The sequence below is a fragment of the Sinocyclocheilus grahami genome, unplaced genomic scaffold, assembly GCF_001515645.1.
Source record: "Sinocyclocheilus grahami isolate Dianchi unplaced genomic scaffold, SAMN03320097.WGS_v1.1 scaffold216.1, whole genome shotgun sequence".
Lineage (NCBI taxonomy): Eukaryota > Metazoa > Chordata > Actinopteri > Cypriniformes > Cyprinidae > Sinocyclocheilus > Sinocyclocheilus grahami.
In genome coordinates, this window is record NW_015505395.1 from 70,169 (window position 1) to 85,817 (window position 15,649).

Here is a 15,649-nt window from a genome sequence, read left to right on the forward strand (position 1 = left end):
CTGCTTTCCAAAAAACCCCCCCCCCCCCCCCCCCCAAATACTTTGACCTGTGTGCAGGGTGAATAGAAAGGGAAAATGTATTGTTTAAGTAAGTTTGAACACTACACTCCATATACATCAAAGACGGCTGTGAGGCTTTTCTCACTGTATTTTTATTTGTAAATTGTATGTAATCTTGCAGTTTAAGTTGTATATTGTGCTGATGAATCAATAAATGTATATTGTAACACTGACAGTGACATGTTGGGTTTATTTCAGAGCCCTGTTCAGTGACAGTGGAGGAAATGGATAAAAGAGGTATAGAGCTGCAGTGGAAGGCAAAGGAAAATATATGCTAACCACATAATGATAGCATTGAATTTGCTTGTCAGAGGGGCAAATATTTAAGAGGCAATAACCCCCTAAGACAAAAGTGTAATGATGGAGTGATGACTTTGCCTGAGTGTGTGTCACAGTGGGAAAAAAACATCAATGACGCATAGGACTTTTTTTACTAAGCAAAAACAAATGGAGCATATCAAAATAAAATATTTTTCCCAATTCAGTTTCTCTATTTTGGACTTCTCACAATTAAAACTAAAGAAATGCTATAGGCAACATTGTTAAAATGTGCATATATGAAAACAACATGAAACCATTGAAGACCAGCTAAGTGAGCATATGTATTGTGATGAGTACAATGAAAAAAAAAAAAAAACTTTTTTGAATTTGAGGATGAGGGTGAATTGTGTGTGTTTTTTTTTATTAATTATTAAGTATCTTCTGTAGCCTCTGAAGTACAGTACTAAATGAAAAATATAATATTTAAACAAAACAAGAAAAGGTTTCACATATCCATCCTGTTTTAATTCAGCTTTATTATAATTATAATTATTATTATTATTATTTTAATAAAGTTGGTCATTCCACTCTGCGATCAAACATATAAAACACCTCATATATAAATTAATTTAATAATTTTGCCTTTAGATAGATTACATCAGTGGTTTTGCATGTCTTTTGAATCAAACACACCTGATACTGGTCATCAGCTCATTAATAGAGACTCCAAGACGTGAAATGTGTTTGTCAGTCAAAGCAGATGTGCAAAATGTGCACTACAGGGGAGGTTCATGGAACATGGTTGAAAACCACTGGAAGTTTTTTGGGGATGGTGATACAAAAACTTGTAGTGTAAAAAGTGTTTATTGTGATATACCTTTTATTTGTGTCTGAAAAAAAAAATATTATATATATATATATATATACACACATATTGCCATTGCAGTCAGAGAGGAGTTAAAAAACTGAGACATGAAGTTTGACACTTTCTGCTTCCTGTAGTGACATTCTTGCTGTGTTTGTGTACTTTATATGTATGAATATCTTTATCTTCAGTACGCTTCAGAAGATGCTTTTGCTGACCTAACACAATACAACAAGATGAAGTTGTTAGCTAACAAGGCATTTAAAAGGTACTTTAGTTTAAAAACCTGTACTATTGAGTTAATACATATTAAAATCACAAACCAACACATTCTTACCTTTGAAAGTTTATCCAGTTTCTTCAATAATTTAAATTTAGGCATTTGTTTTATAGCCAGATGCTGCACAATGTTGTTGCATCTTGAAACTCATTGATTTTAAATTTGAGTGACGACATATAGACAGTTCCAAGATGGTGGATGCATCGTCGTGTCTGGAGCATGGAATGTGGAATCTATCTATACATATCTATGGTGTGTAGTACAGTATGAATTTAATCCAGATATACTACGTTCACCATGCTGTCATTGTCATATGACCTACCAGCGTCAGTTGCGTCACTTCACAAGTCACAACACTCCCATGGTCTCATGAGATAGAAAAAGTGTCCATCTGACATGCACTTCAGAATCTCACTGGAAGTAGCAAGTAATTTGGGTACTATATTTCATCTACCGTTTTATAAATGTGAATAAATGTGATAAACTGTGAATTTGGGCATACTACTGTTTTCACACTATTTTTCACCAACTATATAGTAGGGAAGTATGCGATTTTGGATGCAGCCAAACAGTATTCAACTGCATGGCATGTTGATGACTTAATAATTTATTGCCCTGTTTTGGCAGTTATGATTTTTTTTATATGATTATGCAGTCTTATATAAGATTCAACATTGAATAAATAACATTTCAGTTTTATTATTATTTTTACATTTTTTTATGAATAGTGCTGAACATGAAATGAGTTTCAGTGTGAAATAATTATTAACAAAAATTCTGAAGATAAAATGAGAGTTGATTATGGGTCTCATTGAATTTGCAAGGCACTATATCTTAATTGTTTCCTAATGGCTTTGTTCAAGGCCTCAACACTGCCATTTTACCTCCAGCAGAAGAGTAGAATGCTTTGCTGTATTTTGAATGTGATTTGTGATTTTTTCAAGATAAGCTTGAAAAGTAAGAATGTGATTGGTTGATGACTGATTATGTACATGATAACCTAAATTCCTTGTTAACATGCATTTTTTAAAGAAAACATATAAGTGAATATATACAATCTCAGTGAATATCTGTTTATTTTTATTTAGTAATAAAATATAAAAAATAACCAACAATATTCACAATACAAAACATTTTCAAAACAAATTAGACCAATTGAATTGAGGCAAACATATCAAATATACACTGAAGCTAAAAAGGACGACAATAACAATGATTGGAAATTATCATGAGAAGGCCTTCTCAGAAATAGCTATTTTAATTTCCCACCAGGACACAGAGGTTTTAATCCCATCCAAATTTTGCTAATCCATAATCCCACTTGCTCCTTCCTCATTTCTCCCATTCCCTCTGTAGACCTTGACCCACAATGCACAAGTCTGGATGCGAGACAGACCGATTTTTTTTATTAATTATTAAGTATCTTCTGTAGCCTCTGAAGTACAGTACTAAATGAAAAATATAATATTTAAACAAAACAAGAAAAGGTTTCACATATCCATCCTGTTTTAATTCAGCTTTATTATAATTATAATTATTATTATTATTATTTTAATAAAGTTGGTCATTCCACTCTGCGATCAAACATATAAAACACCTCATATATAAATTAATTTAATAATTTTGCCTTTAGATAGATTACATCAGTGGTTTTGCATGTCTTTTGAATCAAACACACCTGATACTGGTCATCAGCTCATTAATAGAGACTCCAAGACGTGAAATGTGTTTGTCAGTCAAAGCAGATGTGCAAAATGTGCACTACAGGGGAGGTTCATGGAACATGGTTGAAAACCACTGGAAGTTTTTTGGGGATGGTGATACAAAAACTTGTAGTGTAAAAAGTGTTTATTGTGATATACCTTTTATTTGTGTCTGAAAAAAAAAATATTATATATATATATATATATACACACATATTGCCATTGCAGTCAGAGAGGAGTTAAAAAACTGAGACATGAAGTTTGACACTTTCTGCTTCCTGTAGTGACATTCTTGCTGTGTTTGTGTACTTTATATGTATGAATATCTTTATCTTCAGTACGCTTCAGAAGATGCTTTTGCTGACCTAACACAATACAACAAGATGAAGTTGTTAGCTAACAAGGCATTTAAAAGGTACTTTAGTTTAAAAACCTGTACTATTGAGTTAATACATATTAAAATCACAAACCAACACATTCTTACCTTTGAAAGTTTATCCAGTTTCTTCAATAATTTAAATTTAGGCATTTGTTTTATAGCCAGATGCTGCACAATGTTGTTGCATCTTGAAACTCATTGATTTTAAATTTGAGTGACGACATATAGACAGTTCCAAGATGGTGGATGCATCGTCGTGTCTGGAGCATGGAATGTGGAATCTATCTATACATATCTATGGTGTGTAGTACAGTATGAATTTAATCCAGATATACTACGTTCACCATGCTGTCATTGTCATATGACCTACCAGCGTCAGTTGCGTCACTTCACAAGTCACAACACTCCCATGGTCTCATGAGATAGAAAAAGTGTCCATCTGACATGCACTTCAGAATCTCACTGGAAGTAGCAAGTAATTTGGGTACTATATTTCATCTACCGTTTTATAAATGTGAATAAATGTGATAAACTGTGAATTTGGGCATACTACTGTTTTCACACTATTTTTCACCAACTATATAGTAGGGAAGTATGCGATTTTGGATGCAGCCAAACAGTATTCAACTGCATGGCATGTTGATGACTTAATAATTTATTGCCCTGTTTTGGCAGTTATGATTTTTTTTATATGATTATGCAGTCTTATATAAGATTCAACATTGAATAAATAACATTTCAGTTTTATTATTATTTTTAAATTTTTTTATGAATAGTGCTGAACATGAAATGAGTTTCAGTGTGAAATAATTATTAACAAAAATTCTGAAGATAAAATGAGAGTTGATTATGGGTCTCATTGAATTTGCAAGGCACTATATCTTAATTGTTTCCTAATGGCTTTGTTCAAGGCCTCAACACTGCCATTTTACCTCCAGCAGAAGAGTAGAATGCTTTGCTGTATTTTGAATGTGATTTGTGATTTTTTCAAGATAAGCTTGAAAAGTAAGAATGTGATTGGTTGATGACTGATTATGTACATGATAACCTAAATTCCTTGTTAACATGCATTTTTTAAAGAAAACATATAAGTGAATATATACAATCTCAGTGAATATCTGTTTATTTTTATTTAGTAATAAAATATAAAAAATAACCAACAATATTCACAATACAAAACATTTTCAAAACAAATTAGACCAATTGAATTGAGGCAAACATATCAAATATACACTGAAGCTAAAAAGGATGACAATAACAATGATTGGAAATTATCATGAGAAGGCCTTCTCAGAAATAGCTATTTTCATTTCCCACCAGGACACAGAGGTTTTAATCCCATCCAAATTTTGCTAATCCATAATCCCACTTGCTCCTTCCTCATTTCTCCCATTCCCTCTGTAGACCTTGACCCACAATGCACAAGTCTGGATGCGAGACAGACCGAACTGCACCCCTGATTTCTGTTTGCTCACTCCATGGCTTGTCTTCACTGACTGGAACAACTTCCAGCCTGTGACAGCACAACAAAATAAGAACATTAGTGAATTGAAGGATTAGGGAAGTGGGCCAGAGTTGGTTAGCACTGGTCAGCAGTAAGTCATTGAGAGCTTAGTGGCTGAGGATTAGCGATTATATTATGATGTACGTGAGAGAGGAAGGTGTGTCTAAATTGCAAAAAAACATATACATTTCATGTTTCCTCAAGTTCTGTGAAAATGCATTTATTCTATATCATACACTGTGCTTCTGTCATTCCTTTACTGTACAGGCATCACACAAACAAACTGAGCATTTTTTACTGTATGTCACCTGACCATATTTACCAAAAGGCCATCATATACACCTTTTTTTCAGACACTTTACCTCTAACATGGGCCATCCCCACATTCCCTTCATGTCGTTATGTGGGACTTTCCCATCATTCTTTCATTTTTTGACTGAAACTAGTTTTAAAAAAATCCAAATGAACAAGTTTTCCCACATACATGAAAGCATTCCGACTTAAGTCTTGTCTTGCTCAACCTTTGTAAGTAGTTTCCAAGTGTTTCATGTGTTTGTTGTTTTGTTTAGTTTTTTTCTCAGAATCATGAAGTATATGTATTATATAAAAACATAATTGTTAGGGATTGTAATTGTTAATATCGCTGAATATCCTACAAATATCCTACGCTCTGTGATGACAATATTCTTCAAGACTTGTCCACTGAACCTCACTGAAAACATTAAACATTTTTTCCCCCTTGAATTAATGTTATAAACTATTTAAATACCCTTGTTTAATTAAACGTTTTGCAAATTAATAAAGCAGACTAAGTAGCTGGCACACAAAGGTACAAATACTTTAAAATACGACAGACTACAGATAGATTTGTCCCTTGTTATTCACCCAAGAGCTGAGTGACATTTACACAATGAACCCATAATTTAATTTCAAAACCTGCACTTTTTATTATGACAGAGACAATCAAAGTGCTTGTCCTATAACATTTTCTATTCTCTTTGAAAATTAAATCTGGAACAGAAGAAGCAATTTCAAGCATGAATGGTACTTGCTTCAGATACTCTTATCAAAGTTGTTTAAAATAAAGATTAAGCAAGAAAATATTGGATACTGTATCACTATTAAGCATCACAACCCAAAGGAGTTGAGTTAATGGATCAGAAATTAAAAGCTAAAGTTTTTCACCTCAGTGACTGGTTCAATAGAACTGCTCACAGGACTGTTCTGCATAGTTGTCTTTTGTTTACCCTTATCTTCTTCAGAACATTGACAGAGTTATGTTTCTGGGTCATTAAATCACAGCTATTAACCTAATTTTCCTGATGATTTGGATAAGCAGCCATGTTTCATCTCAATATGATGCAGACTATACATATACTAGATTCATTTTAAGCAGTTGTACTTTAGCCTTACATTTGATATCAAAACAGTGTTAGACTCACCCATGGGTGCTAATTGCTGGTTCACTCCCACATGTCTCTGCCACAGAGATGACTGGCACCCTGGGCGGCAGGCTTAAACTGGGCCTCCTGTCTGACTGGCTGCGCCGGATGAATGGCTGGGGCCCTCGTGCAAACACTGGCAGCCGACCACGCTCACCCCAGGGACGAGGCAAAACACTGCTACCCGAGGAGGCCCATGCCTGAGGGGGCTTGGGTGTAGGAACAGGCTGAGCCTCAAATAACGATGATGAGACTGGACAAAACACTGATCGAGCATTACTAAATACTCTTGAAGAGTCATCACTACTATTTTCTCTAGACCAGCGCTGCACTTTTGGGGAAGCTGGAGGTGATGGTGCCTTAAAGGGGTAGGTGACCCCTGTCACCGTGATGGGGGTGTGGTCTTGCCATGTTGCAGGGGTGCTTGGCAGTGTTCGTTGGCCAGCAGATGGTGGTGTTGGGAGTTTACGGACTACAGGAGGGCTAGAAGAAATTGAAGAAGAAGGTTGACTTTTCAGTACCGGAGGACTAGGGAGTCTCCGATGCAACAGAGGTGTGGATGGCAACACTCGAGTTCTGGATGCAGTTGGAGTGGCAGGGGTTTGGTTCTTGCAGGCATTGATTGGGACTGATTCACTGGTACTGTTATCCTTTTGTGAAACCTCTACGTCACTTTGGCAGGAGGAAAGCTGTTTGTGGCCCTGCTCTGCTGTATGTTTCTCTGTCGGTGAGTCAGAAGAATGCCTCAAGTGGATTATCTTTCTTGCTTGTTTGTAGAGGGAAGCAGCCTCCTCACTTTCCGTGTCTGTTTCATGGCTGGAATCATGGTGACCACCCCTCACGACTCCTCTGGTATTATGGTTTTTTGAACGAACTGGCGACATGCTAACAGAGCCTTTACACAAATTCCCCTTACTAGGTAGCACTGTAACAGACTGCAGAGTGGCTCGTAACCTCTGAGACATCTGAGTCCTTTTTGGCAGAGTGGATCTGCCCCTGCTTGTTTCATTTTCTTCTGTATCCTTTGCCTGTACATTTTCAAAGGAATTGTCCATGAGAACCTCAAGTGGAGGGGGTGGTAGATTGTCAATATCAAGATCATCTGTCCTTTCAGAGCACCGTGACTCCCCTTGACTCCTGAGAATACTATTTTCATTGAATGCTAATGTAGCAGAGGGACCTAAACCTGGAATGATGGGAACACCACACTTTCTAACACCTTTAAGAGGTCCAAGAACTGTTGTACTGTCTGGGGTCTGTTTACTTTCCTCCAACCCCTGACTGAAGGTGTCAATCAGTTTTTTAACAGAATTCCTTTCCCTATACAACCCTGAAGATTGGCGGGGTGACGGTGGAGGGCTTGGCACAGGTGTTACCTTAACAGGCCCTTTAACAGGAGGCTTGTCTTTTTCCTTTTCCTTTCCCTTTCCTTTGTCCTTTTTCTTTTTTTCCTCCATTTCTTCCTTCACACTTTCTTGTTCTACTTTTGCATGACATGCCTTTCTTTGATTACTTGGAGAAAAAATTATCCTATTCAAAGAACGCTGCCTGTCAGCAGCAACTGATGAAATTATTTGTGTTTGCGGTTGCTGAATTTTTTTAGATGAACCTGGTTTTGTATTTCCTTCACACTTAACCTTGGTCATTCTCTCCAGCCTTTGGTTGAGTTCCTTTTGAGTTCTCTCAAGTTCAATGAGTGTAGGATCTTCTACTTTATTACGCAGAGAGTCTGCTGATCTCGAACGTTTAGTAACTGTGGACTTTTTCTTAGATGTTCTAGAGGCAGCTGTTTGAGGTCTTTTAGAACTTTTGTCACCATCCTCAGTCCACTGACTACTGCTGTTTGGGTTATCTGCCTGTTTTGCTTTTTCTCCCGGTCCTTGGGATGGTGAAAAACGAATCCGGCCACTAATGGCATCTTTTAGCTTTAATGTCATTTCAACATTTTGTGGATTCTCTATTCGCTTTGCTGGCAAACGACGTGGTTGCCGCTGGTCTGGAATAAAATAATCTGTTTGTTTGCTTCTTTTCTCCTTGATTTTTTCATCTTCGCTACCATCCTCCACATCATCTCTGCCACCTTCATCCAAGGAGACAGAGCCAAGTACTGATTCCGTATCCCTCTGTTTTTCTGTAATCGTGCAAGTTGAGTCTATAGAGTTAAGTGAGCTGCTGTTGCTTATTGTTTTGAGAAGTCTGCCTCTGTATGAGCCTTGGTGAACTGGTGTAGAACCACAAGGGCTACTTGATGTAGCACAAATGGTTCCAGCTGACTCACAACTTTCTCTCCTTTGGCATTGTCTCTCTGAACCTGCCAGGGACTCACTTTCTGCCCCAAGTCCACTGTCTTCACTAAATAGTGCAGAGTCTTCTGGGCCAGGTTTTTTCTGTGATGCAGCCTCAATCCGAGAAAGCAGCCGCATTAATCTAGACTCTGATGCACGTATTGTCCTGAGCTTCTCATCTAGAATTTCAGTAATGGAGGAAAAGTAATCCACCGACTCCTCAAGCGCGGTATCCCCAATTCCACACAATGATTGACCTACCTGACGCATCCTCTGTACAGTGTACTGGATGAGTTGTTGTAGTAGGTCTGGTGGGGGCTCACTGCAGGTGGGAGAGGTCACATTTTTTGCTGAGTTGGATGAAGAGGAATTCTTGTTTTCACAAGGCCAAGCCAGATGGTCTCCATTTTCTTTTAACATCATCTCCCCCTCTTCCACTATTTCCTGCAGCCCTTTGTTTATTTCCTCATACCGTAAGACCATGAATGCCACCATGGGTTGCAAGGAAATTTGGGTTTGGGCTGCATGATCAAGTAACCCCAACAGATCTTCATATTTACTGATGCTGGGGTTAAGATATGCATATGCTGCTTGATGAGCTTTCACAAGTGCCTCTGGAAAGTCTACTTTTTCTTCATTAAAACATTTTCTTTCCTTTTCTTTTTTCCTGTTTAGTTTGACACCTTTATGACCTTTTTTTGACTTCTTTGCTCCCTTTTTCTCATAAACCTCTCGTTTTTCTTCTTGTCGTTCCTTCCCTTGAGATAATATATCAATGTTAATCTCTTGTGTACCTAGTTTTGCAGAAGCAGCCCCTTCAGGCTCAGCCGTAGAGAATTTCCTCCCTAACGTCGTGGAACTTATGTTGTTCCGAGCCGTTGAGTTGTCTCTCTCTGTGTCCTGTCCACAGGATTCTCCACTGCTCCTATCATCAGATTGTGATTCTCCAAGTCTTTCATGAGTCCCTGGAAGTAGAGTTCTCCCTCTTCTGAACGCACCCTGTGCTGCATGGAGACCGTTCCCACGTGAAGGAGTGCAGCCCATTTCAGAGCAATTGCAGTTCACCAAGATTTTGCAAAAATACAGTCCAACAAAGATAAGGAGGCAGACCACTCCATCTGATGGCAGGATGGTTTAGAATCACCAGCTGCACTTGTCATTTTCAGATGACTCTAATTACCAGACACGCAGTTGTATTTGACTGCCTCCATGTATCCTTGGAAATCACCTTAGAAAGACTCTTAGGAAAAACAAATGTGGAGTGCCAAAGGAGTTGATTCTCTTTCAGTTAAAAATTAAGAGAGAGAGAAAAAATATTCCACCACTGATTAAAAGTGTTTGTATTTCTTTTGAAGAAAGCAATGGCAAGCATTTTGTCTAATGCTGTGGAGTCCCACTGTACCTTCTGGAGGACGAGCAGCTGAAGAGATTAAGGATTTGAGAGTAGTCCTAAGCACACAGTCTCAAGACTTTAAGCTCATTAAGGTAATCGCAGTTGTTTTCAGGTAGCTTTTTATAGCTCAAACCCAGTGTCCCAAAGCAAAGTTGGTCTAAAATAAAGTTATGTTCTGTGAACTCTTGTAATTTATAAATATTCTGTTTGCTTTTGTGCATCTTGTTTCAACTTTTTGAAAAGAGAAGTATATGTATTCCAGAAATATATTTTATTGTGGCACAATGCTTGTTGTTTTAAACAAGACATATACAGTTCACATCTTAATAAATGCAGTGATAATAAAAACCTTGGCAGAGATCTGCTGCTCTGGTTCTCTCCCCTTAACACTTGTGTATTAGCACAGTGACACAAGAACCCACATTCAGCCGTAGCCGCTGACTGTTGTTCTGAAATCAATTCTTAGAGAGGGGAATGCCTTCCCCTTCCTGTTCTTGCCTGATTGTAGGCGGCTGAAGCTATGCACCGCAACACTGCATTAATGTAATTTCTAGATCTCACTATGATCTCCCCAAGCCATGTGTGTGGAAAAGAAAGGCCATTGTCTATTATTGAAGAGTTTACCTTTATTCATGTCCAAATGCTACTTAGATAATATTGTAACAATACAAGACATATTGACATTCAACTTATTATTTTAAGGACTGTTTATTAGTACTTTCAAAGCACATATTAATGCCCTTTTCTGCATGACATTAGATACCTTGATCTTACCCCATACCTAAACTTAACAACTATGTTATTAACTATTGATAAGCAGCAAATTATGAGTTTTGTTAGGCAAAAGTCATAGTTAATAGTTTATGAGAATTGGACCTTAAAATAAAGTGTGAATATTACAAGTTGCTTATAATTAAGCAATAAAACACGAGCAAGAGTGCTGTTACCATGTGTGTTGTGAGTGTTATGTAATTCATAATGTGAATATGTGAATAGATTTTTCTTAATTCTTATTAATTAATATTTACAAAAATAATAATGTCAGCAGTAATCCACTAGACATTAGTTACTTTAAGGAAAAGTAGATTCTTCATGATATAACCCTTTTAACATTGTGTGTACTGTACACTTATCAAATGGATTTGCTCCTAGTTATTTTTTGTAATGTCTGGTAAAGAAATTCTAAATAAATTGAACCCAAACCAGTATCTACTGAATGTATGGCATTTTGCGACTCCATTATAAAACCAGACTGCTGTGTTATCTCTGGGATAAAGTTGACTGAGTCAATGATGATATTATTGGCTCTCGCAATATATGCCTCTCGAGTAAGCTGTTCTTTCTTCTTACTGAGAGCCATGTACCATTTAGGTGCAAAGTGACAGAAAATAACTCCATAACATGACACCAAGATGGCAGCTGCTTGAATTGAATAGTGCTCGTTGACCTTAGCAATGTATACAGGGGTGAAACAGACCCGCACAAAAAGGTAAATTAGCATGCTTAGGATAATGTGTCCAGTCTCATTGAAAGCCTGAGGTACCTTTCTCCCTTTGAAGGCCATCAAAAAGCAGATATATGCTAGTAATGCAATATAGCAAAGCATGATGGCAAATCCAATGCCAGAACCTTCATTGCACTGTACAGTAATCATCGTGATTTGGTCGGATTGAAATATCTCCACAGCTTGAGAATCAAATATCAACCAGAAGATGCTTGAATGAGAGTACCACAGGTTATGATGACAGGGGGCTTGTAAAATCTTTTAACACGATCCTGGCGATACAGTACAAGAAAGCATACAAAGGTGCGTAGAGCTTTAACCAAAATACACGAGACTGTGAGTGAGAACCCTAAGGCATACAAGATCTGTCGGCCCCTGAAAATGTGAACATTAGGTTTGCCAATGAACAATATGACGCTAGTATAGCTGAGTGCTAACCCTGCCCTGATTCGAATACATAGGTTTCCACCTGCCTGTTTCATTACTGGTTTTCCATAAAAGACAATAAAGATGATCAGGGTGAAGAACAACAATCGATAACCTAATACAGTAAATGTAAGTAGAACTATAGCATGGGACCCATCCCATTTCCAGTAGTCCTCTACTTCTGGCTTACAGGAAGGCCATCCTTTCAAAGACCAGGTACAATTTTCACAAGGGAGGCAATTGGGTAAATCTAAAAGAAAGACAAAGTTGATTTTATTGTATATTTCAATCAAGAAAGTTTGTCATAATAGGTATTTTTCCCTTTTAAATTGGTTTTGAAATAATTTATAAACTGGGCTCTGAATTGACATCTGTGGTTGAAACATAAGACAAAAAAAAAATTATAATTTCAATAAATTTTTTACAGCAGCACCCACTGGCTAAAATTATAATTTCTAGTGAAAAATTAAACAAGAAGTCATTCATAGAAACTCTACATTTTAACAATACCACGTTTACAATTGATTACTTACTTGTTCCATTAGAATAAGTACCCTCTAAACATTGTGTGCAATTATGGCAGCATTATGTTTTGAGGAGTTTCTTTGCTGTACCAGGTGGGCAAATAGCAGAGTACATGGAAATAGGAACCTAGAATAAGTTGCATGGAACTGTGTTTAATATATATATATATATATATACTGTATTAGATCAAAAGGGTGCTTCTACTAAATACTGAGCAAAGGGTCTGAATACTTAGGACCATGTGATATTTCAGTTTTTCTTTTTTAATAAATCTGCAAAAATGTCAACAATTCTGTGTTTTTCTGTCAATATGCGGTGCTGTGTGTACATTAATGAGGGAAAAAAATGAACTTAAATGATTTTAGCAAATGGCTGCAATATAACAAAGAGTGAAAAATTTAAGGGGGTCTGAATACTTTCCGTACCCACTGTATATATATATATTTTTTTTTTTATATTTAAAAAAAAATAGTGTGTGTGTGAACAACATATGCATCTTTCTTAAGATGTCACATGATTCCATATAAAACTGATGCATTTTATAATTACTTAATTAATCTAGACTCACCGTATTGCTTGGATTACTCCATGTAATGGGTGCCTTAATGTGAATTTCTTTTGTCGTCAGATTGTAATTTCCAACAACAACAAAGCTTCTCTGGACACTTGTTTCTTGTGTTTGCCAATTTATTAAGTCATATACATTCATGAAACTGCCAGATGCATTAAAATAGAACGTTTGATTGTCCAAAGTAAAATTTATCTTTTTCAGTTCTTTGAGGAGCTTTCCAAAAGAAAAGGAGATTTAAAATAAGTTCCAACTTTTGCAATAATGTGTATAGAAATTATATCAAGAGCACTTGCTTCCTTTGCATGTTAGTATAATAGCATCTCCAAAATTGGATGTAAACCTTTTACTTACCTTCTATGGCGGAAAGTCCCGTTCTCCAGGGCAATCAGTTTCATTGCAGCTGAGAAGAAGTTTCAAAGCATGAGCAATGGACCATACATCTAACCTTTCACCATAGGTTATGCTGATGTCGACAGCTTCTGTTAGAATACCTCTGTCTTTCCCTAACTGCTTATATTCCTCAAGAAAGAGGTTTACAGAGGCCGGAGCAAGAGTCAGCTGCTGCAAAAACTCCTTAAAACCAGGATTGGGACCCGTTATGAAAGTGAACCGAAAAATGTCACTATGGCGAGGGGGGCGTTGTTCAGAGAGGTCTGCACCGGGAGAGAGAGGCAGGAGACGAGCGGTGCGTAAGTAGGTCAAGCGCAAATGATAATCACTTGTGTCTCGTTTCAGTAATTGGTGTGGAGAGACCAGATAAAAGGGGCCACCTGGAGCATGGAAGGGAGAGAGAGACTGACTGGGAACGCGAGCCACCCGGGAAACCGGGCTACTAGAGCAAAGCATATATAGAGCTATATTCTGAGTTATTGACGGAGAGTTTGAATGCGCAGTGAGCACCTTGTTCTGTTGGATTTACTGAGAGGCTTGAATAAACACTCGCATCCCAGTCCGCCGACCCTGTCTTTTTCCTTCCTCCCTCTTGAACTATATTATAGTGGTGCCGCAACCCGGGAAGGAAGAAGAACGCCGAAGCCGGCATGCAGTCCCCGTCAGGATCGCCATTTGCGGAGGTCATCCAATCACTCGCGGGTCTTCACCAGGAGCACCATCAGCTCGCACCACCAAAGACTGCGAGCTGTTCCGGAACTGGATTGACCGGGAGGTTCGGGCTGGGGGAACGACATCTGTCCCAGCACCACCCACCCACATGCCTCTCCACAAGATGGGGCCCCAGGACGACCTGGAGGTGTTCCTGGACCTCTTCCAGAGGTCGGTGGAGGCCGGTGGTTGGCCTGAGGAGGACTGGCCAGTGCGGCTCATCCCCCTGCTGTCGGGGGAAGCACAGGTCGCCGCACAACAGCTGCCAGTATGGCTGCAATATAACAAAGAGTGAAAAATTTAAGGGGGTCTGAATACTTTCCGTACCCACTGTATATATATATATTTTTTTTTTTATATTTAAAAAAAAATAGTGTGTGTGTGAACAACATATGCATCTTTCTTAAGATGTCACATGATTCCATATAAAACTGATGCATTTTATAATTACTTAATTAATCTAGACTCACCGTATTGCTTGGATTACTCCATGTAATGGGTGCCTTAATGTGAATTTCTTTTGTCATCAGATTGTAATTTCCAACAACAACAAAGCTTCTCTGGACACTTGTTTCTTGTGTTTGCCAATTTATTAAGTCATATACATTCATGAAACTGCCAGATGCATTAAAATAGAACGTTTGATTGTCCAAAGTAAAATTTATCTTTTTCAGTTCTTTGAGGAGCTTTCCAAAAGAAAAGGAGATTTAAAATAAGTTCCAACTTTTGCAATAATGTGTATAGAAATTATATCAAGAGCACTTGCTTCCTTTGCATGTTAGTATAATAGCATCTCCAAAATTGGATGTAAACCTTTTACTTACCTTCTATGGCGGAAAGTCCCGTTCTCCAGGGCAATCAGTTTCATTGCAGCTGAGAAGAAGTTTCAAAGCATGAGCAATGGACCATACATCTAACCTTTCACCATAGGTTATGCTGATGTCGACAGCTTCTGTTAGAATACCTCTGTCTTTCCCTAACTGCTTATATTCCTCAAGAAAGAGGTTTACAGAGGCCGGAGCAAGAGTCAGCTGCTGCAAAAACTCCTTAAAACCAGGATTGGGACCCGTTATGAAAGTGAACCGAAAAATGTCACTATGGCTAGGGGGGCGTTGTTCAGAGAGGTCTGCACCGGGAGAGAGAGGCAGGAGACGAGCGGTGCGTAAGTAGGTCAAGCGCAAATGATAATCACTTGTGTCTCGTTTCAGTAATTGGTGTGGAGAGACCAGATAAAAGGGGCCACCTGGAGCATGGAAGGGAGAGAGAGACTGACTGGGAACGCGAGCCACCCGGGAAACCGGGCTACTAGAGCAAAGCATATATAGAGCTATATTCTGAGTTATTGACGGA

The 15,649-nt window shown here is 38.0% G+C and overlaps 1 protein-coding gene across 2 annotated transcripts; it reads right to left on the reverse strand.

The window, feature by feature from the left end:
- Positions 1 to 2,712: 2,712 nt before the first annotated feature.
- Positions 2,713 to 10,190, reverse strand: pcare1 (photoreceptor cilium actin regulator 1). 2 transcript variants are annotated; one of them, XM_016286897.1, is made up of 3 exons: positions 6,495 to 10,190; positions 4,961 to 5,061; positions 2,713 to 2,830 (listed from the first exon to the last, which is right to left on the reverse strand). In XM_016286897.1, the coding sequence occupies exons 1-3, from the start codon at positions 9,821 to 9,823 to the stop codon at positions 2,799 to 2,801; spliced, it is 3,462 nt and encodes a 1,153-aa protein (XP_016142383.1). In that variant the 5' UTR covers positions 9,824 to 10,190; the 3' UTR covers positions 2,713 to 2,798. The 2 variants fall into 2 exon arrangements, with proteins under 2 accessions (XP_016142383.1, XP_016142382.1); XM_016286896.1 differs by lacking the exon at positions 2,713 to 2,830 and having other exon boundaries at positions 4,679 to 5,061.
- Between the last annotated feature and the right edge of the window lie 5,459 nt (positions 10,191 to 15,649).

What these genes read in the sequence shown, in the direction of transcription:
- pcare1 (XM_016286897.1), bottom strand. Translation starts at nt 9,823, where the DNA reads ATGGGCTGCACTCCTTCACGTGGGAACGGTCTCCATGCAGCACAGGGT. An exon ending in CCAGCAATTAGCACCCATGG is followed by an intron (nt 5,062 to 6,494) that starts GTGAGTCTAACA and finishes GTGCTGTCACAG; the next exon opens with GCTGGAAGTTGTTCCAGTCA. An exon ending in TCCAGACTTGTGCATTGTGG is followed by an intron (nt 2,831 to 4,960) that starts GTCAAGGTCTAC and finishes TGTGCATTGTGG; the next exon opens with GTCAAGGTCTACAGAGGGAA.